This window comes from Oncorhynchus keta, chromosome 2 (genome assembly GCF_023373465.1).
Source record: "Oncorhynchus keta strain PuntledgeMale-10-30-2019 chromosome 2, Oket_V2, whole genome shotgun sequence".
Classification (NCBI taxonomy): domain Eukaryota; kingdom Metazoa; phylum Chordata; class Actinopteri; order Salmoniformes; family Salmonidae; genus Oncorhynchus; species Oncorhynchus keta.
The window spans coordinates 11,462,577-11,484,884 of NC_068422.1; the positions used below are offsets into that span (position 1 = coordinate 11,462,577).

At 45.6% G+C, this 22,308-nt stretch overlaps 2 protein-coding genes and 1 long non-coding RNA gene across 5 annotated transcripts; 2 read left to right on the forward strand and 1 right to left on the reverse strand.

Moving 5' to 3' along the window:
• Window positions 1-409: 409 nt before the first annotated feature.
• Window positions 410-22,220, reverse strand: tepsin (TEPSIN adaptor related protein complex 4 accessory protein). 3 transcript variants are annotated; one of them, XR_008072391.1, is made up of 14 exons: window positions 22,130-22,220; window positions 21,663-21,735; window positions 21,426-21,517; window positions 21,135-21,228; window positions 20,941-21,008; window positions 20,772-20,853; window positions 20,386-20,457; window positions 20,086-20,274; window positions 19,748-19,937; window positions 19,530-19,643; window positions 19,324-19,402; window positions 19,073-19,207; window positions 15,955-16,764; window positions 1,295-1,431 (listed from the first exon to the last, which is right to left on the reverse strand). XR_008072391.1 is itself a non-coding variant. In XM_052471840.1 (13 exons), exons 1-13 carry the CDS (start codon window positions 22,166-22,168, stop codon window positions 1,258-1,260), a joined length of 1,401 nt encoding a protein of 466 aa, XP_052327800.1. In that variant the 5' UTR covers window positions 22,169-22,220; the 3' UTR covers window positions 410-1,257. The 3 variants fall into 3 exon arrangements, 2 of the variants coding, with proteins under 2 accessions (XP_052327800.1, XP_035612157.1); XM_052471840.1 differs by lacking the exon at window positions 15,955-16,764 and having other exon boundaries at window positions 410-1,431; XM_035756264.1 differs by lacking the exon at window positions 1,295-1,431 and having other exon boundaries at window positions 15,205-16,764.
• On the forward strand, window positions 3,745-9,603 carry LOC127909851 (uncharacterized). The gene is made up of 7 exons (XR_008072593.1): window positions 3,745-6,897; window positions 7,354-7,499; window positions 7,919-7,991; window positions 8,139-8,284; window positions 8,893-8,965; window positions 9,038-9,251; window positions 9,387-9,603. It is a non-coding gene; the product is annotated as an uncharacterized LOC127909851 (long non-coding RNA).
• Window positions 10,478-13,925, forward strand: LOC118370988 (E3 ubiquitin ligase TRAF3IP2-like). Its single transcript, XM_035756270.2, has 6 exons — window positions 10,478-11,619; window positions 11,961-12,058; window positions 12,152-12,220; window positions 12,471-12,587; window positions 12,702-12,776; window positions 13,518-13,925. Exons 2-6 carry the CDS (start codon window positions 12,014-12,016, stop codon window positions 13,662-13,664), a joined length of 453 nt encoding a protein of 150 aa, XP_035612163.2. The 5' UTR covers window positions 10,478-11,619; window positions 11,961-12,013; the 3' UTR covers window positions 13,665-13,925.
• Window positions 22,221-22,308: the final 88 nt, after the last annotated feature.

Here is a 22,308-nt window from a genome sequence, read left to right on the forward strand (position 1 = left end):
TAAAAATGTCATGACAGGCCTGATGGAAACAGAACATTTGACGGTAAACTTTCCAAATGTCAACAAAACGAAATACGCTAGACAAGGTGGGATCTTTGAGTCTGTAAAAATGTATAATGCGAGAAATAGTGATGGAGGCGCCTTATGATGGCTATTAGATCAATATTTGCACATATCGAAGTAAACTTGGAGTCACGCGTTGACATGGTGTGTGGTCCTCCCACTACGACTCCCCGCTACAGATTAAATCAATTATGATTAACTTCACAGGGTGGTGAAGGTGCTAGGTGATGAGCTTGATTCTCATTTCCATTAAAAGATTTTCTGGTGACAAGCTCATCGACGCTTTCCTGCCGTTTGACAAATAACAATAACCTTGCTCTTTTGCCCATAATAATCTCATTATGTAGTCCATACCTGCACTGTATCTGCGAGTTGTTGCCTAGAGTGCCTGTGCCAAGACCAGAGTGTGCACATTCGCTATATAACCCGCCAAAAATTGTGACAAAACCATTAGTAGAGATGGAAACCTATTTGACTTGTACTTTATTCGGTACATGGGAATTGAACCGCAAAAGTTACTCTCATGTGCACTACGTCATCACGCACAGCCTTTTATCCGCAAACAAGTCAATTTGATGGAAACACTGGTGGGAAAATGCTGTTTTATGTGGGTTTTAGAGTATTCCCATGGAAGTTTGTCATCAATTGGATGGAAACCTAGCTAATGACAATTAAAATGATACTCTTTGTATGTATTTGTTACTATATGTGTGTGTGTGTGTGTGTGTGTGTGTGTGTGTGTGTGTGTGTGTGTGTAAGCATTTATGTCTACAAAAAAACGAGTACCAATCAAAAGTTTGGACACCTACTCATTCAAGGGTTTTTCTTTATTTTTACTATTGATGAGCCTCCACTGGTCAATATGAAATTGTATTTGTCACATGCGCCGAATACAACAGGTGTAGACATTACAGTGAAATGCTTACTTAGAAGCCCTTAACCAACAATGCAGTTTTAAGGAGAAAAAAATCAAAATATAACAAATTATTAAGGAGCAACAATAATATCTTTATATTTACTATTTTCTACATTGTAGAATAATAGTGAAGACATCAAAACTGTGAAATAACACATATGGAATCATGTAGCAACCAAAAAAGTGTTAATCAAATCAAAATATATTTTAGATTGTTCAAAGTAGCCACCCTTTGCCTTGACAGCTTTGCAACACTCATCGCATTCTCTCAACCAACTTCACCTGGAATGCTTTTCCAACAGTTTTGAAGGAGTTCCCACATATGCTGAGCACTTGTTGGTGGCTTTTCCTTCACTCTGCGGTGGAGGCCAGGTCATCTGATGCAAAACTCCATCACACTCCTTGGTCAAATAGCCCTTACACAGCTTGGAGGTGTGTTTTGAGCCTCTGTCCTGTTGAAAAACAAATGATAGTCTCAATAAGCGCAAACCAGATGGGATGGCGTATCGTTGCAGAATGCTGTGGTAGCCATGCTGGTGAAGTGTGCCTTGAATTCTAAATCAATCAGACAGTGTCACCAGCAAAGCACCATCACACCACCTTCTCCATGTTTCATGGTGGGAACCAAACATGCGGAGATCATCTACTCTGCATCTCACAAAGACACAGCAGTTGGAACCAAAAATTTGGACTCATCGGACCAAAGGAATGGACAGTCTATTGTCCATTGCTCGTGTTTCTTGGCACAAGCAAGTCTATTCTTATTATTGGTGTCCTGTGGTAGTGGTTTCTTTACAGCAATTCGACCATGAAGTCCTGATTGTAGACCGTCTTCCCTGAACAGTTGATGTCTGTAAACTCTGATGTTTAAACTCTCCATGTTTTTGGAATGCAATTTCTAAGGCTGGTAACTAATTAACTTATCCTCTGCAGCAGAGGTAACTCTGGGTCTTCCTTTCCTGTGGTGGTCCACATGAGAGACCGTTTCATCATAGCGCTTGATGGTTTTTTGCGACTGCACTTGAAGATACTTTCAATGTTCTTGAAATGTTCCTGATTGATTGACCATCATATCTTAAACTAATGATGGACTGTTGTTTCTCTTTGCTTAATTCAGCTGTTCATGCCATAATATGGACTTGGTTTTTACCAAATACGCTGCTGCTACTCTCTGTTTATCTTATATGCATAGTCACTTTAACAATACATACATGTACATACTACCTCAATCAGCCTGACTAACCGGTGTCTGTATATAGCCTTGCTACTCTTATTTTCAAATGTATTTTTATTGTTGTTTTATTTCTTTACTTACCAACACACACAGACATACTTTTTTTTTCTCCGCACTATTGGTTAGAGCCTGTAAGTAAGCATTTCACTGTAAGGTCTACTACACCTGTTGTATTCGGCGCACGTGACAAACTTTGATTTCATTTATCTTCTGTATACAACCCATACCTTGTCACAACACAACTGATTGGCTCAAACGTATTAAGAAGCAAAGAAATTCCACAAATTAACTTTTAACAAGGCACACCTGTTAATTGAAATGCATTCCAGGTGACTACCTCATGAAGCTTATTGAGAGAATGCAAATGGTGTGCAAAGCTGTCATCAAGGCAAAGGGAGGCTACTTTGAAGAATGTCAGATATAAAATATATTGTGATGTGTTATTTCATAGTTTGTCTTCACTATTATTCTACAATGTAAAAACCCTTGAATGAGTAGGTGTGTCCAAACTTTTGACTGGTACTATTTTTTTTAAAGAAAGAAATAAATATATATTGGTGTCATATCAGGTCCGGACCACTGCAGACATCAAGATGCAGCTGGCACCACTCAAAGGTGAGTTGTCTAACTAACCCATCTTTTACATTTATTTTTACAATGAAGGCCTACCAAAAGGCCTGCGGGGACGGGGGCCTGGGATTAAAAATAAATACAACGAATACAATATAAATATAGCAAGGCAGCAACACATGACAACACAACATGATAGCAACACAACATAAAAAAAACATGGTAGCAGCACAAAACATGGTACAAATATTATTGGGCACAGACGACAGCACAAAACATGGTACAAACATTATTGGGCACAGACGACAGCACAAAACATGGTACAAATATTATTGGGCACAGACGACAGCACAAAACATGGTACAAATATTATTGGGCACAGACGACAGCACAAAACATGGTACAAATATTATTGGGCACAGACGACAGCACAAAACATGGTACAAATATTATTGGGCACAGACGACAGCACAAAACATGGTACAAATATTATTGGGCACAGACGACGGTACAAATATTATTGGGCACAGACGACAGCGCAAATCATGGTACAAATATTATTGGGCACAGACGACAGCACAAAACATGGTACAAACATTATTGGGCACAGACGACAGCACAAAACATGGTACAAACATTATTGGGCACAGACGACAGCACAAAACATGGTACAAACATTATTGGGCACAGACGACAGCACAAAACATGGTACAAACATTATTGGGCACAGACGACAGCACAAAACATGGTACAAATATTATTGGGCACAGACGACAGCACAAAACATGGTACAAATATTATTGGGCACAGACGACAGCACAAAACATGGTACAAATATTATTGGGCACAGACGACAGCACAAAACATGGTACAAATATTATTGGGCACAGAGACAGCACAAAACATGGTACAAATATTATTGGGCACAGACGACAGCGCAAAAATGGTACATGGTACAGCGCAAATCATGGTACAAATATTATTGGGCACAGACAACAGCACAAAACATGGTACAAACATTATTGGGCACAGACGACAGCACAAAACATGGTACAAACATTATTGGGCACAGACGACAGCACAAAACATGGTACAAATATTATTGGGCACAGACGACAGCACAAAACATGGTACAAATATTATTGGGCACAGACGACAGCACAAAACATGGTACAAACATTATTGGGCACAGACGACAGCACAAAACATGGTACAAACATTATTGGGCACAGACGACAGCACAAATCATGGTACAAATATTATTGGGCACAGACGACAGCACAAAACATGGTACAAATATTATTGGGCACAGACGACAGCACAAAACATGGTACAAACATTATTGGGCACAGACGACAGCACAAATCATGGTACAAACATTATTGGGCACAGACGACAGCACAAATCATGGTACAAACATTATTGGGCACAGACGACAGCACAAAACATGGTACAAACATTATTGGGCACAGACGACAGCACAAAACATGGTACAAACATTATTGGGCACAGACGACAGCACAAAACATGGTACAAACATTATTGGGCACAGACGACAGCACAAAACATGGTACAAACATTATTGGGCACAGACGACAGCACAAAACATGGTACAAACATTATTGGGCACAGACGACAGCACAAAACATGGTACAAACATTATTGGGCACAAGACAACAGCACAAAACATGGTACAAACATTATTGGGCACAGACAACAGCACAAAAGGCAAGAAGGTAGAGACAACAATACATCACACAAAGCAGCCACAACTGTCAAAGAGTGTCCATGATTGAGTCTTCGAATGAAGAGATTGAGATAAAACTGCCCAGTTTGAGTGTTTGTTGCAGCTCGTTCCAGTCACTAGCTGCAGCGAACTGAAAAGAGAAGCGACCCAGGGATGTGTGTGCTATGGGGGGGACCTTTAACAGAATGTGACTGGCAGAACGGGTGTTGTATGAGGGCTGCAGTAGATAACTCAGGTAGGGGGGAGTGAGGTCTAAGAGGGTTTTATAAATAAGCATCAACCAGTGGGTCTTGCACTGAGTTTACAGAGATGACCAGTTTCAAAGGAGTATAGAGTGCAGTGATGTCTCCTACAAGGAGCAAAGGTGGCAAATCTGATGGCCGACTGGTAAAGAACATCTATCCGCTCGAGAGCACCCTTACCTGCTGATCTATAAATTATGTCTGTCATCTAGTATGGGTAGGATGGTCATCTGAATCAGGGTTAGTTTTGTAGCTGAAGTGAAAGAGATTTAACTTTAGCCTGCAGCTTTGATATGTGCTGAGAGATGTACAGTGCACCATCTAGCCATAGTCCCAAGTCCTTGTTTGAGGTGACTACCTCAAGCTCTAGACCCTTAGAGGTAGTAATCACACCTGTGGGGAGAGGGGCATTCTTCTTACCAAACCACATGACCTTTGTTTTGGAGGTGTTCAGAACAATGTTAAGGGCAGAGGAAGCTTGTTGGACACTAAGAAAGCTTTGTTGAAGAGCATTTAACACAACATCTAGAGATGGGCCAGCTAAGTATAAAACTGTATGTATATCATCTGTGTATAAATGGATGAGAGAGCTTCCTACTGTCTGAGCTATGTTGTTGATGTAAATTGAGAAGGGCGTGTGGCCAAGGATCGAGCCTTGGTGACAGGCAGTGGCTGAGACAGCAGGTTTTCTGACTTTATACACTGCACTCTTTGAGAGAGGTAGTTAGCAAACCAGGCCGAAGACCCCTCAGAGACACCAATGCTCCTTAGCCGGCCCACAAGAATGGAATGGTCTACCGTATCAAAAGCTTTGGCCAAGTCAATAACAATAGCAGAACAATATTGCTTAGAATCAAGGGCAATGGTGACATCATTGAAGACCTTTTTTAAGGTTGCAGTGACACATCCATAACCTGAGTGGAAAGCAGATTGCATACTAGAGAGAATACTATAGACATCAAGAAAACCGGTCAGTTGATTATTGACAAGTTTTGCCAATACTTTTGATAACCAGGGCAAAATAGAAATAGGCCTATGACAGTTAGGATCAGCTTGATCTCCCCCTTTTAAATAAAGGACAAACTGTGGCTGCCTTCTAAGCAAAGGGAACCTCCCCAGAAAGGAGACGGGCTTGGCGATGATAGGGGCAACAACCTTAAAGATGAAAAGGTCTAAACCATCTGACCCAGAAGTTTTTTTGGGGGGTCAAGTTTAAGGAGCTCCTTCAGGAACTCCAACTCAGTGACTGCCTGCAGGAAGACATTTTGTAGCGGGGCAGGGGAAAAGAGGGAGAAGCATCGGGGAAGGTCGCATTAGGAGTGGGAGATGAGGAAACGTTGTCGCGGGGCAGGGGAAAAAGAGGGAGAAGCATCGGGGAAGGTCGCATTAGAAGGAGTGGGAGATGAGGAAATGTTGTAGCGGGGCAGGGGAAAAAGAGGGAGAAGCATCGGGGAAGGTCGCATTAGAAGGAGTGGGAGATGAGGAAACGTTGTAGCGGGGCAGGGGAAAAAGAGGGAGAAGCATCGGGGAAGGTCGCATTAGAAGGAGTGGGAGATGAGGAAATGTTGTAGCGGGGCAGGGGAAAAAGAGGGAGAAGCATCGGGGAAGGTCGCATTAGAAGGAGTGGGAGATGAGGAAACGTTGTAGCGGGGCAGTGGAAAAAGAGGGAGAAGCATCGGGGAAGGTCGCATTAGAAGGAGTGGGAGATGAGGAAACGTAGCGGGGCAGTGGAAAAAGAGGGAGAAGCATCGGGGAAGGTCACATTAGAAGGAGTGGGAGATGAGGAAACGTAGCGGGGCAGGGGAAAAAGAGGGAGAAGCATCGGGGAAGGTCGCATTAGGAGTGGGAGATGAGGAAACGTTATAGCGGGGCAGGGGAAAAAGAGGGAGAAGCATCGGGGAAGGTCGCATTAGAAGGAGTGGGAGATGAGGAAACGTTGTAACTGGGCAGGGGAAAAAGAGGGAGAAGCATAGGGGAAGGTCGCATTAGAAGGGGTGGGAGATGAGGAAACGTAGCGGGGCAGGGGAAAAAGAGGGAGAAGCATCGGGGAAGGTCGCATTAGGAGTGGGAGATGAGGAAACGTTGTAGCGGGGCAGGGGAAAAAGAGGGAGAAGCATCGGGGAAGGTCACATTAGAAGGAGTGGGAGATGAGGACACGTTGTAGCGGGGCAGGGGAAAAAGAGGGAGAAGCATCGGGGAAGGTCGCATTAGAAGGGCTGGGAGATGAGGAAACGTTGTGGCGGGGCAGGGGGAAAAGAGGGAGAAGCATCGGGGAAGGTCGCATTAGAAGGGGTGGGAGATGAGGAAACGTTGTAGCGGGGCAGGGGAAAAAGAGGGAGAAGCATCAGGGAAGGTCGCATTAGAAGGAGTGGGAGATGAGGAAACGTTGTAGCGGGGCAGGGGAAAAAGAGGGAGAAGCATCGGGGAAGGTCGCATTAGAAGGGGTGGGAGATGAGGAAACATTGTCGCGGGGCAGGGGAAAAAGAGGGAGAAGCATCGGGGAAGGTCGCATTAGAAGGAGTGGGAGATGAGGAAACGTTGTAGCGGGGCAGGGGAAAAAGAGGGAGAAGCATCAGGGAAGGTCGCATTAGGAGTGGGAGATGAGGAAACGTTGTAGCGGGGCAGTGGAAAAAGAGGGAGAAGCATCGGGGAAGGTCGCATTAGAAGGAGTGGGAGATGAGGAAACGTAGCGGGGCAGGGGAAAAAGAGGGAGAAGCATCGGGGAAGGTCGCATTAGAAGGAGTGGGAGATGAGGAAACGTAGCGGGGCAGGGGAAAAAGAGGGAGAAGCATCGGAAAGGTCGCATTAGAAGGGGTGGGAGATGAGGAAACGTAGCGGGGCAGGGGAAAAAGAGGGAGAAGCATCGGGGAAGGTCGCATTAGAAGGGGTGGGAGATGAGGAAACGTAGCGGGGCAGGGGAAAAAGAGGGAGAAGCATCGGGGAAGGTCGCATTAGAAGGAGTGGGAGATGAGGAAACGTAGCGGGGCAGTGGAAAAAGAGGGAGAAGCATCGGGAAGGTCTCATTAGAAGGAGTGGGAGATGAGGGTAGCGGGGCAGGGGAAAAAGGAGAAGCATCGGGGAAGATCGCATTAGGAGTGGGAGATGAGGGGCGGGGCAGGGGAAAAAGAGGGAGAAGCATCGGGAAGGTCGCATTAGAAGGAGTGGGAGATGAGGAAACGTAGCGGGGCAGGAGAAAAAGAGGGAGAAGCATCGGGGAAGGTCGCATTAGAAGGAGTGGGAGATGAGGAAATGTTGTAGCGGGGCAGGGGAAAAAGAGGGAGAAGCATCGGAAGGTCGCATTAGGAGTGGGAGATGAGGAAACGTTGTAGCGGGGCAGGGGAAAAAGAGGGAGAAGCATCGGGGAAGGTCGCATTAGGAGTGGGAGATGAGGAAACGTTGTAGCGGGGCAGTGGAAAAAGAGGGAGAAGCATCGGGGAAGGTCGCATTAGAAGGAGTGGGAGATGAGGAAACGTAGCGGGGCAGGGGAAAAAGAGGGAGAAGCATCGGGGAAGGTCGCATTAGAAGGAGTGGGAGATGAGGAAACGTAGCGGGGCAGGGGAAAAAGAGGGAGAAGCATCGGGGAAGGTCGCATTAGAAGGGGTGGGAGATGAGGAAACGTAGCGGGGCAGGGGAAAAAGAGGGAGAAGCATCGGGGAAGGTCGCATTAGAAGGAGTGGGAGATGAGGAAACGTAGCGGGGCAGTGGAAAAAGAGGGAGAAGCATCGGGGAAGGTCTCATTAGAAGGAGTGGGAGATGAGGAAACGTAGCGGGGCAGGGGAAAAAGGGAGAAGCATCGGGGAAGATCGCATTAGGAGTGGGAGATGAGGAAACGTAGCGGGGCAGGGAAAAAGAGGGAGAAGCATCGGGGAAGGTCTCATTAGAAGGAGTGGGAGATGAGGAAACGTAGCGGGGCAGGGGAAAAAGGGAGAAGCATCGGGGAAGGTCGCATTAGGAGTGGGATTTGAGATGAGAAAAAGAGGGAGAAGCATCGGGGAAGGGCAGTGGGAGATGAAAAAGCAGTGGAAAAAGAGGGAGAAGCATCGGGGAAGGTCGCATTAGAAGGAGTGGGAGATGAGGAAACGTAGCGGGGCAGGGGAAAAAGAGGAGAAGCATCGGGAAGGTCGCATTAGAAGGAGTGGGAGATGAGGAAACGTAGCGGGGCAGTGGAAAAAGAGGGAGAAGCATCGGGGAAGGTCTCATTAGAAGGGTGGGAGATGAGGAAACGTAGCGGGGCAGGGGAAAAAGAGGGAGAAGCATCGGGGAAGGTCGCATTAGAAGGAGTGGGAGATGAGGAAACGTAGCGGGGCAGTGGAAAAAGAGGGAGAAGCATCGGGGAAGGTCTCATTAGAAGGAGTGGGAGATGAGGAAACGTAGCGGGGCAGGGGAAAAAGGGAGAAGCATCGGGGAAGGTCGCATTAGGAGTGGGAGATGAGGAAACGTAGCGGGGCAGTGGAAAAAGAGGGAGAAGCATCGGGGAAGGTCTCATTAGAAGGAGTGGGAGATGAGGAAACGTAGCGGGGCAGGGAAAAAGGGAGAAGCATCGGGGAAGGTCGCATTAGGAGTGGGATGTGAGGAAACGTAGCGGGGGAAAAAGAGGGAGAAGCATCGGGGAAGGTCGCATTAGAAGGAGTGGGAGATGAGGAAACGTAGCGGGGCAGGAGAAAAAGAGGGAGAAGCATCGGGGAAGGTCGCATTAGAAGGAGTGGGAGATGAGGAAACGTTGTAGCGGGGCAGGGGAAAAAGAGGGAGAAGCATAGGGGAAGGTCGCATTAGAAGGGGTGGGAGATGAGGAAACGTTGTCGCGGGGCAGGGGAAAAAGAGGGAGAAGCATCGGGGAAGGTCGCATTAGGAGTGGGAGATCAGGAAACGTGGTAGCGGGGCAGGGGAAAAAGAGGGAGAAGCATCGGGGAAGGTCACATTAGAAGGAGTGGGAGATGAGGACACGTTGTATAGCGGGGCAGGGGAAAAAGAGGGAGAAGCATCGGGGAAGGTCGCATTAGAAGGGGTGGGAGATGAGGAAACGTTGTAGCGGGGCAGGGGAAAAAGAGGGAGAAGCATCGGGGAAGGTCACATTAGAAGGAGTGGGAGATGAGGAAACGTTGTAGCGGGGCAGGGGAAAAAGAGGGAGAAGCATCGGGGAAGGTCGCATTAGAAGGGGTGGGAGATGAGGAAACGTTGTAGCGGGGCAGGGGAAAAAGGGAGAAGCATCGGGGAAGGTCGCATTAGAAGGGGTGGGAGATGAGGAAACGTTGTAGCGGGGCAGGGGAAAAAGAGGGAGAAGCATCGGGGAAGGTCACATTAGAAGGGGTGGGAGATGAGGAAACGTTGTAGCGGGGCAGGGGAAAAAGAGGGAGAAGCATCGGGGAAGGTCGCATTAGAAGGGGTGGGAGATGAGGAAACGTTGTAGCGGCGCAGGAGAAAAAGAGGGAGAAGCATCGGGGAAGGTCGCATTAGAAGGGGTGGGAGATGAGGAAACGTTGTAGCGGGGCAGGGGAAAAAGAGGGAGAAGCATCGGGGAAGGTCGCATTAGGAGGAGTGGGAGATGAGGAAACGTAGCGGGGCAGGGGAAAAAGAGGGAGAAGCATCGGGGAAGGTCGCATTAGAAGGGGTGGGAGATGAGGAAACGTAGCGGGGCAGGGGAAAAAGAGGGAGAAGCATCGGGGAAGGTCGCATTAGAAGGAGTGGGAGATGAGGAAACGTAGCGGGGCAGGGGAAAAAGAGGGAGAAGCATCGGGGAAGGTCGCATTAGAAGGAGTGGGAGATGAGGAAACGTTGTCGCGGGGCAGGGGAAAAAGAGGGAGAAGCATCGGGGAAGGTCACATTAGAAGGAGTGGGAGATGAGGAAACGTTGTAGCGGGGCAGGAGAAAAAGAGGGAGAAGCATCGGGGAAGGTCGCATTAGAAGGAGTGGGAGATGAGGAAATGTTGGACGGGCTCTGATGTTACAACTTCCCCTCATTACTTGGTTACATTTTAAAAACTGTCTTGTGTAAACGATGACATCTGCAACAATATCAAGCCATTTGAAGAGGATGATTTAAGGAATGCATACTGTAAATTCTTCGACAGAGAAGAGTTCTGAGAATCTAATTTTGTCAATGACATGTAATATACTCTATTTCCATTGGAACAGGCATGTGCTTCTTTTAATAATAACGTTTTCGGTTCCGGACTCTGCATGCCACTGAAGTCGTACACAAACAGTACAGGCCGTAACACAGCGTTAGCTATAAGGTGGACACCACAGGAGGCTGGTGGGTGGAGCTATAGGAGGACGGGCTCATTGTAAAGAATGTAATTAATGGAACGGTATCAAACACATCAAACATATGGAAACCACACGTTTGACTCATTCCATTCCATCCATTACAATGAGCCTGTCCTCCCATAGCACCTCCCACCAGCCTCCACTGGTGAACACACATCATAGGTAATTGTTTAGTACAGACCAATAGACAAGGGTTCCAAGCAACCAAACAGAAAGTGGGAACTCCTATCTAAAAGGCCAATGATTGCCTGGACAATTTCCCCACGAGAGATAAATGAAGTATTGGCTCAGTTAGAGCATGGCACTTATAACACCAGGGTTGTGGGTTTGATTCCCACGGGGACCAGTACGGGAAAAAGTACAAAAATGAATCCACTCACTACTGCAAGTGGTTCTGGACAAGAGCATCTGCTAAATGACAAAAATGTAAATATAAATTACGCTTAATGTAAGTTACATTGTCAAGTTCTTGACTGGCACTATGATTTGGCTTGTCTCTCCCATCACAGTGAGAGCTTTGTCCCCCAACACAGACAAAGTGACAGACCAGGGAGTAGTACACAGCTGTCATTGGAGCAAAGTAAGTGCTGTACAGAGTATGGTAGACCAAAACTGCCAATAGTATCAACATGGAATTTGTTGTCTTCTTACTAGCACTGACTTTGCAGATAGTCACTTTATTAAGGAACATTTTTACTTACTATGATTGTGATATGTGGTTGTCTCACCTAGCTACCTTAAGATGAATGTGACTAACTCTAAGTCGCTCTGGATAGGAGCATCTGCTAAATGACAAACATGTCAAATGTTTGTGCTATTATACAAATACGAGTGATTACACACTTGTTTCTGTTGGTCCATACTGTGTGCTATTTAACAGCACACAGTGCTATTGAGTAACATGTTATTTGTTTATTTTAGGAAAGGTCTTTGTCACCTATGAGAGAGACAACGACAACCATTTTAAAGAGACCATGAACTTTGTTTCCCTGCTGCGTCACAACGGCTTTGACACTAGTGTAAGGTTACTTTTTACAGTTCAGAATCAAAGAATTTCCCATTTACTGATATAGTCGTACATTAGTGCTGTTTCTCTTCCTGTATGGTTTCAGGTGGATGTATTTGAGCAGCAGCTCATAAGTATTAGCGCCATTGACTTCATGGAAAAATACATCAACGAGGTAAAATGGCTGATTCAACCTCAGATGACTTTGACAAGATGGTAGAAATGCTTCTTAACCTTTTAATCAATGCTATGTTACATCACAAATTAAGTCATGAAGTCAAGTTAGCATGTGTCAACATGAAGTGGCCTGGGCTGAGGGCTAATCATTTCTATCTTTACCTTCTCAGAAATTAAGTCAAGTTAGCATGTTTCAACATGAAGTGGCCTGGGCTGAGGGCTAATCCTTTCTATCTTTACCTTCTCAGAAATATTACCTTATCATCATTGTTATCAGTCCCAAGTATCATGAGACCGTAACGGGGGCTAATATCTATATGGAGAAAGACGAAAGGATGTTACACACAGTCTATATCTATAAGCAGGTGAGCTTATGGCAGTCCATAAAGAAACCTAAAGATAATCTATCAAAAATAACGTTTTCATCGATTTCATGCTTCACTTCTAGAAAGGGATATGAAAGTGTGACTATGTTACAGCTGCAGAATGAGTTCATTCAGAATGGATGCCAGAACTTCAGATTCATTCCCATACTGTTTCCAGGAGCTAAAAAGGTATTGGACTTTTTTTTAAGCACTAAAACACTTTACTAGGAAACTGAAAGACAATAGCTCTTATTTACTGAATTCAGTAAGATCAATGGCCTCTTTCCAGCAGCCTCTCCCCCTCTAGCCCATTTATACCTTGCGCTAACACCACTGGAGGTTGGTGGCACCTTAACTGCGGAGGACGGGCTCATAGTAATGGCTGGAACAGAATGAATGCTATCAAACACATGAATTCTATGTGTTTGATAGCATTCCATTTACTCCATTCCAGCCATTACTATGATCCGTCCCCCCCTCAGCAAAACGATTGTACCCACTTTTTCAGATGTGTCCACACGTGCTATTAATATGTCTTTTCTGTCCACTGTGTCTGCATTGTGCCCAGATTTCCTGGTCCCTCCCTGTATGCAAATGATATGACAGTTATTGTTTCAAATTAATATGTATGATTTATTTTAAGACACATTGATGCCACAAGTCAATGGTGACAGCGGTCAATGGTATTAGAAGGTGGGAAATTGATTTAAATGGGTTCACTGTTCAGATCTGTTTACACTTGTACAATATCCAGACACAATGCGTGCCTGACTACCTCCAGAGGTGGGCAGGAAGATCTGATCACAATCAGATGCTTCTTTTAATCGTCTACACCTATCTAAATATGTGGGCACAATCAGAATGTGGACAAGATCAGGACAAAGGCTGCATGTTAGAACCAGGTATAAACAAGTCTTCTGTCTGTCTCAGTGCCATGTTCCTGCCTGGCTCCAGAACACTCTAGTCTACACCTGGCCAAAGGACAGAGACGACATCCTACGTCGACTGATGAGAGTGGAGAAGTACAACCCTCCGCCTGTTGGGGAGCTACCCACCATCGTCTCCACCCCCCTCTAGAACTACAGCCTGTTGGGTTTACTTTACAGTGAAGTCCAGTCATGCTGTTTTTCCATTAGGACTGGGTCCTAATCCCAGCCTTTTTTGGGGTGAAGGCACTAGTGTTATTCTAGGGAATTTGTGTTTCCATAGCTATGGCTGAGTGACACAAAGTTGTGAAGCACATAATCAATAACCTCTGAATACTCTTGTCTTTTGAGAACATCTGTTGCAGTATTCTGCCCAGGGAGGTTGCAATAAATTGGATTTGATTGATATTTACCCTGTCTTATTTCAGTTGGTTTGCTCCCTATAAAACTACTATGACATGCATCCAAGATGAGTGAATAAATAGAACATTGTTTTAATAAATAAATGTTTTCCCTTATGGAAATAATCTTTTAAACGGAGGCATTTTGACTAGGACTTAAGTCACGACATTCATGACTCGACCAGTGACTTTGTCAGTCTCTCTCTCTCTTGCATGATTCAACATGCTAGCTACAACAGCAAATGTTACATAGTTACTGTACTAGCAGTCTAACCTTACTTAGCTTTCTACCTGATGAAGAATTACTTTAAAGATTGTTGGACCGCAGCTTTTAGCACTGCCAAGTGACTTGGGACTCAAGTATAAAGGACTCTGTGTTGGACTCCAGGTATAGTGACTCAGACCCCGCTGGGCAGTGATTGAGTACATAGACGGACAATTTTGACAGGTCGGTCCATCGGCAAAGAATATCTGCATCTGAAATGGTGCACTATCACAGGTGTCACTCATTCTAGAGACTTCAATGTCTGTGGGTTTTCACTCCTTCCTTGTAATTGATTAGTTAGGACCTCCCCTCACCTGCTTATCTAGGTCTTAATTGATTAGTTTGACAACCAGGTGAGGGGAGGTCCTAAGTCTTCGTTTGACAATAATTGAAAGGAAGTAACAGACCAGCAGACACTCGGACCTCTGGAGTTTGACACCCCCTGCCCTATAGTGACATGGTTAATGCTATATGGTATCCTTGGGACATCGCGACCCTAAACCTTTTAAATGTAATCTTCAATGAGGTGATGTCCCATGGGCACTTTTCCATAGTGACATACCTGTTATTCTTGTAGTGCAGGAATGTGTTTTTGTTCTAACATGGGCCCCCTCCAGGCACATAGCAAAGCTGAACCACATATGAGACAACTCCCTGCTGACTGAAAGACCCACTAGATTACCTAACTTCTATGATCTGACTTTTCCCTGCCCCCAATGTTTTCAATCAAATTTAAAACACATGCAACAAATGTGAACTGGTAGATTAGTCAGCCCACACTGGAGGGGGACATTTGATTCAAAACATTGCTGTGCCATGGTCCCATGGGGAATTGAATATTAGGCTGTGTTTATACTGGCAGCTCAAATCTGATATTTTCAGATATTTTTCAGAGCTGATGTGATTGCTCTAAAGACCAATTTGTGAAAAAGGATCAGAATTGGGCGGCCGGTGTAAACGCAGCCCTAGTGGCATATCCAGACACCAAAAAACTACTGAACAGATAACACATTTCTGACAAGGGAGGAATTGCAGTGAATCAGATCCATTTATTTAATGCCTGTAGGGCGGGGTGCTGCTAATGTTATGTAATGGCCCACCATGAAAGGCCTTCTACTTAGTGCTGCAACAAACAGCAGGTTTTATTCTAGTCACACAGTGGTGCAACAGCATGGCTTTAGTTGAAATAGACACAGTATCACCACTGAATATACCAATATGCTTTCAATCAGTCGTATACTGTAGCGCTCTGACCAACAGACAGGACATAGAGAAGGACAACTCCTCGTCAAACATTACTTCATTATATTTCACTGGGGTTTTGGCAAATCGTTCATGCAATCTACAACCAGTCCCATTCCTATTGAATGTGAATCAAGAGTAGAAATAAAACACACTTGTGAAATAACACTCAATGTTTATATTTAAGGTAGTAAGAAGGGCACCTAGTGCCAGAGGAGAGCGGAAGACACATCCCACTGGGCACAGATGTCAATTCAACATCTATTCCACGTTGGCTCAAAGTCATTTCATTGAAATGACGTGGAAACAATGTTGATAAAATCAGTGGGTGGCCAGGTGGATTACTCTAACATAAAATCATTGTAGTGCAAAATCCTGAGTCAAAGTAACCATTAACTAGCTCAAATTACCTCATTTGTTAAACATAACTCTGCAAACTGAACATACTCCAGGCATACTGTGTAGAGTTTTTACCTCTGGGGATTATTATGGAAATTAAGTTAATATAACAACTCACAGCGAACATTGCATACCTTCAGGACTGGGAGCTGGGCACCCCTGACAAATTGTAGTCATGTTTTCAGAGCAGAGATGCCTATGGTGCCAGCATGATCCTAAACATTCCTGTTCTGTGTTGGAGATCAGAGGTTAAGGAAAGAGAAGGCTGATTGGCTGCTGGTGGACGTGAGGTCGTACGTAGGCGTTGTATCGCTGTCATCGACACAGAGTAGCGGTGTGTTTGTAGGGGTAACACTCAGACACTCCCTCCCATCTCTCTTTTCCACCTGAAGCTGCAGATCTCCATTCCTCTCTGTAAGGGTTGATGGACACACAGACGTCCCTCTGGTCACCAGCTCCATGCCACTGAACAAAGAGAGTCTACCCCCACAGGGCTGCTCGATCTGGGGGGCCGTGACTCGGAATGGGTCCCTCTCTGTCTGGAGCTCTGAGTCTTTAACTGTAACATTTGAGGTGAGCTGGGTCTCACCAGTCCTAAACCCAATCTGACTGTCCATGAACACTTCATCCTGATTAGCAGACCCTCTCTCATCATCAAGGTTGAGATTTAGTAACCTCTCAGATGTACCCCTTTGGGCCCAGCCCAGGTCAGGCAGGGGAGGGGGTTGAGCTTGCCCCCCAGGTGACTGCTCAGTCTCAGGGTCTCTCCCTCTGTGATGGTTAAAGACCGTGATGTCACCTGGGCGTGTGGGCAGTAGCAGTGTGGGACTTGTGGGAGTGGGGGGCTGGTCCGAGGAGGATAGAGGAACACCATTGGCTGCTGCTGCATCACATCCGGCACCAATGATTGGCCCGCCCATCAAAGCCTTAAACTGACGAAGGATCTGGAAGGCAAAACCATCCTATTTTACAATGCAAAACAACATAGTGTATATACCAAGAGTCAACCATCGTAGGTTATCATCATCTTCGATTATAACACCCAGGCTCATCACACTATGCCTCTCTGGTGTTTACTTATTATTAAAGGTTATATGCAGAAATCACCCTGACATTCCCTGGTTGCTAAAATTCTAATAGTTCGCTTCATTTCAGTTTGTGACAAAACAAGCAATATAGTGTAGAGAATCATTGTTCCATGTAAGCTGAGTTTCAAGTTCCTTGGTGTCCACATCAGCAATGAACTAGTATGGTCCAAACACACCAAGACAGTCGTGAAGAGGGCACGACAATGCCTTTTCCCCCTCAGAAGAATGAAAAGATTTGGCATGGGTCCCAAGGTCCTCAAAAAGTTCTACAGTTGCAACATCGAGAGCATCCTGACCGGTTGCATCACTGCCTGGTACGGCAACTGCTCGGCATCTGACCGTTAAGGCGCTACAGAGGGTAGTGCGAATGGCCCAGTACATTACTGGGGCCAAGCTTCCTGCCATCCAGGACCTATACAATAGGTGGTGTCAGAGGAAAGGCCCTAAAATTGTCAAAGACTCCAGTCACCCAAGTTATAGACTTTTTTCTCTGCTACCGCACGGCAAGCCTTCAGAGCATCAAACTAACACACAGGTCCTTTCTCAGCTCCTGTCTGCCTGTGGTGGAAGCAGTCACACACTTCCCGTAAACTGCAGCCTGAGGAGAACAAGATATTCAGAAGTATTTTGATAAGATTTTTGGGGATGACTTCACTGGTTAGAATAGATGAATCTATGGTCCAAGTCATTTCTAGTCCACACTCAGTTTCCTCTTGATTATTCCCTAAGAGTCCCCATAGCAACATCGGGGGCCACTGGCACCATGCATAACAATTGAAGCCAAATTCCTTGGTAGGCAATTCCTGTCCTTCCGAGTTCTCCCACTTACATACAGTACATCACCAAAAGTATGTGGACACCCCGTCAAATGAGTGGATTTGGCTATTTCAGCCACACCCATTGCTGAAATGTGTATAAAATCGAGCACACAGCTATGCAATTTCCATAGACAAACATTGTCAGTAGAATGGCCTTACGAAAGAGCTCAGTGACTTTCAATGTGGCACCATTATAGGATGACACCTTTTCAACAAGTCAGTTCGTCAAATTTCTTCCCTGCAGCTCCGGTCAACTGTAAGTGCTGTTATTGTGACGTGGAAACGTCTAGGAGCAACAATGGCTCAGCCGCAAAGTGCGGAACCACTTTGCGGCTGAACCACCGAGTGCTGAAGCGTTAAAAGTCGCCTGTCCTCGGTTGCAACACTCACTACTGAGTTCAAAACTGCCTCTGGAAGCAACGTCAACACAATAACTGTTTTGTCAGGAGCTTCACACAAGCCTAAGATCACCATGCGCGGGCTAGAATGGTGTAAAGCTCGCCGCCATTGGACTCTGGATCAGTGGAAACGCATTCTCTGGAGTGATGAATCACACTTCACCATCTGGCAGTCCAACGGATGAATCTGGGTTTGGTGGAGGAGGAATAATGGTCTGGGGCTGTTTTTCATGGTTGGGCTAAGAGCCCCTTGTTCCAGCAATGTTAAATTTTGTGGAAAGCCTTCTTTTATTTATTTTGATTTTTTACCTTTATTTAATAGGCAAGTCAGTTAAGAACAAATCTTATTTTCAATGAACGGCCTGGAAAAGCTGTTTTTCATGGGCAGAACGACAGATTTGTACCTTGTCAGCTGTTGGGATTTGAACTTGCAACCTTCCGATTACTGTGGTGCTTCTGTGGCTCATTTTGGTAGAGCATGGCGCTTGTAACGCCAGGGTAGTGGGTTCAATTTTCCGGGACCACCCATACGTAGAATGTATGCACACATGACTGTACAGATTTGATACCTTGTCAGCTAAATGGCATATATTATTATTATATTATTATATTACTAGTCCAACACTCTAACCACTACCCTGCCGCCCCTTCTCAGAAGAATGGAGGATGTTATAGCAGCAAAGGGGGGAGACCAAATCCATATTAGTGCCCATGATTTTGGAATGAGATGTACGACGAGCAGGTGTGAAACCGAAAGTAAAAAATACGCAAAAACAAAACTTAAGAACGGAAAGCATAGAAATAGCACACACAACAGATTTACCGCTTCGTAGACTTGCTTTCAATGGGAATGAAAGATCTATAACTCATTTCTATTTGAATTTGGTTTGGTCGCCCAAAAAGTGACATATTGCAGCTTTAAAAGGTAATAACTAGATTATGTGTTACCTTGATGGTCTTGTTGGCTACAGGCCCTGGAGGTCCCTCACTCAGCTGGACCAGCCTCCTCTGGGTCACCCCGAAGATTTGCTCCAGAGACAGCAGATCAGAGGTCATGAGACAGGCCACAGCACACAGCGCCCTCTGGTGGGAAGGAGGGAAGCAGCACATTCACACATATTTGAGATGTAATGTTTATTTTTCAAAAGAAACCTGGTCAAAATAGCAGCACATTCAAGACACATATACATTGACTGTACCATCTGGGCAGTCTGTGATGGGTCCTGCAGTCTGCGAGAGAGCAGCTCCACCACCACCTCACAGTTCAGAGTGGAACACCTGGGGACAGATGGGAGGGAATTAAAACATTTAAAAAAACACTGGACAAAAATCAAGGTGAAGGCAGACTGGAACAAAGGTCGAAGCCAATGCTCTAATAACATGCAACCTATTGGTCTGTACTGACTCCTTGATGAAGTGCTGGTTCTCCTCTCTGGACAGGAAGACCTTGGAGCCCTCAGTCATCCTTCTGATCAGCGCCATCTCCTGCCCACAGTCCCCTAACTGCATAGCCTCCACCCTGACAGAGACAGGTGGATGGAGGGAGAGAGAGGGAGACTCAGCATGGTTGACTCATTTAGTATTTTGCTGGTAAAGACTTTTTATATCATGTAATATTTCCACCGTTCTGATAGGTCTCCGGAGCTCTCCCTACTGGCTCCCGATTGGCTACCGGTGCCACCCGAATTGCTGCTACCGCCCCCCGAGACCTGGCAATGGTCTGCAGTCTCCTGACAGGAGTTGTGGGAGGAGCTATGGCTGCTGTCAATCTCCTCCCAGCCCCCACCCACCTGCCCTGGACACCGCTGGGAAACTAAGAGTATTGGAAGAGAGAGAGGGAACAGGCCAGGATTTTGAGAGAAGTACAGGAGAAGAAGGCTTTCAGTCCTGTCAAACATATGTAACAACTATGTAATAAAAGCCTAACGATCTAATCAATATGACAGCTGATTTAAAAACACCTTTGGGTCTGTGAGGAGGCATAGTGTAGGCACATGCTGGCACTGCCACCTCTACGGGGCCCGAAGGCGCCACCACTGCCCGGTAGTGGTTGTCATGGAGTCGGATACCCTGGTGTTCCATCGGGGGCAGGACGGCACTGGCCACAAACTCAGTAGCCTTGCGGATCTTGTCCATCAGGGTCTCACCACCTGCCGGAAAAAGGACATGATATGGATTTGACTGGGTGTATTTTAAATCTACTCAAACAGGTCCACTGAGCCACATGAAACCAAAATGGTGGCCTTGTTGCTGCCACCTACTTGTTGTGTTCTTCCCTGGGCTGTAGCCAAACCCCTGCATTCTGGATCCGTGGGCAGACTCTGACCCCATGCCTGGAACGAAAGACCTCAACGATAAAAGACAACCATTGTACTTGTGTGCCTGCCTTTCCCCACTCTTCCCATCCACTCCCTCTTTTCCACCTGTCTCTTCCTCACTCCTCCCTGCTTCTTTCTTCTTCTCCACCCTCCCTCCTTTTCTCTTCCTCAATCTCTCTGTCAGAAGGATTGGTTTAACTTGATTGTAATTGAGGTCACATCCATTCATTCAGTAGCCAGATGTCTGTCATTAGTAGCAGTATTAGGTCAGAGATTGTTTGTTAACTAATAAGAGAGATACACATGCAATAACAACATAATGTACTCACCCATGTTGGCCATGGCTAGTTTGCATGGAGACGTGCTGCTCTGGACAGAGACTGTCTCTGTGAAGAGTAACCTGGCTAATTCCTGAAGACCGATAAAGACAGAGAGTTTGTGACTTTCAAAAAGACGCATTGGGGGATAGCAATTGTTTTCGACATTGTTTTGGCTCACCTGTGCCGTGGCCCTCACTTTCTGGTACATAGCGGTGCCATGGATGGGGTCAAGGGGACCACTGTAAACTGATATTCAGCATAACACACAGATTCAGTATAACACTCATAACTCTCCGAAACCCTACTGTCATAAATAGAAGGATGAAATGGAGACACTGAGATGCATTAGTGGTCACATCATCATCATCTCACCTGAGGCCTGCTGGATGAAGGTGGAGTTCCGTCTGAGTTCCGTCAGAAAGTGAGGTGATCCGTGACCACAGAGATGGACGAAGATCTTCAGAACCTGGAAGGACAGAAACGATGGAAAGGGAAGAGGCACAGGAGGAACAGATGAATAGCTGATATGATATATGGTGAAGATTAGCTGCATTCTTCAACATGATTCCTCTTCAGCCTCAGTTAACAAATCAAGGTCAAATTCAGTGTTTGGGGGCTTCTTAATGCAGCTGAAAGCCTGGTAACCTGGCTAGCTGAGCTCACCTTTATTTTGACATGGCAGGATTCTACCTGCAGCCTCTCCAACAGGTACTCCAACAGGCACTGACCACACCCAGTGGACTCCTGGGAGATTTCTGCAGTGCCAGGAGGGTAAAGGATACAAACTGTACTGTCTTTGGGTTGACATTGAAAATAATAGGATCTCACTAAATGATCTTTAATATCCGAACACAGTACTGTATCAGCATACAGTGGGAGGTGATGGAGATAAAAGGATACTTCCGATGTCTTCAAAGAGGTAGCCAGGACAGGGCTTTTCGTCATCTGCTGTTGCTTTCATCAGAGTGGGAACCTGAGAGGGTAAGAGATCATGCATAGATTGGCCAACAGATGAACACCAGAATAGACCATTTAGCTAGGATTTGTGTCATTTTATGTTTGGGTTTTATAGCGAAAAGCACAGGGTGGTGGGTCCAGCGTAATACACTGTGGGAAGAAATCATACCAATTGACAATAGCGTTAAGGTCTTATATAAGTCTGATCATGACAAACGATTTCTGTCCTGGGAGTGTGATATCATATGATGTGCTAGCATGCTAACGTTAGCTAACTAGGTTGCTGTGGTACAGTAAACAGTGGGCGTAATGGGATTTACAAAACAATGTACTGTTCCCCCATAAAATGACATATACGCATTATATCAAAATGTTATTTGCAAGTATTTATATAGGAAAATAACACCTACTTTCTGAAGGAAAGACAGTCGTTCCATGAATGTTGCCATGATTTTGCAATAACTGGAGGCTACACATCTCTTCCTCGGGACAGACAACGAAGGCGGGGTCTACAATGACAGGTAGCCAATCAAAAAACTATGGGTAGTACTCATACGATACCATTGGTCCAATGCTTTTGCGTAAGGGT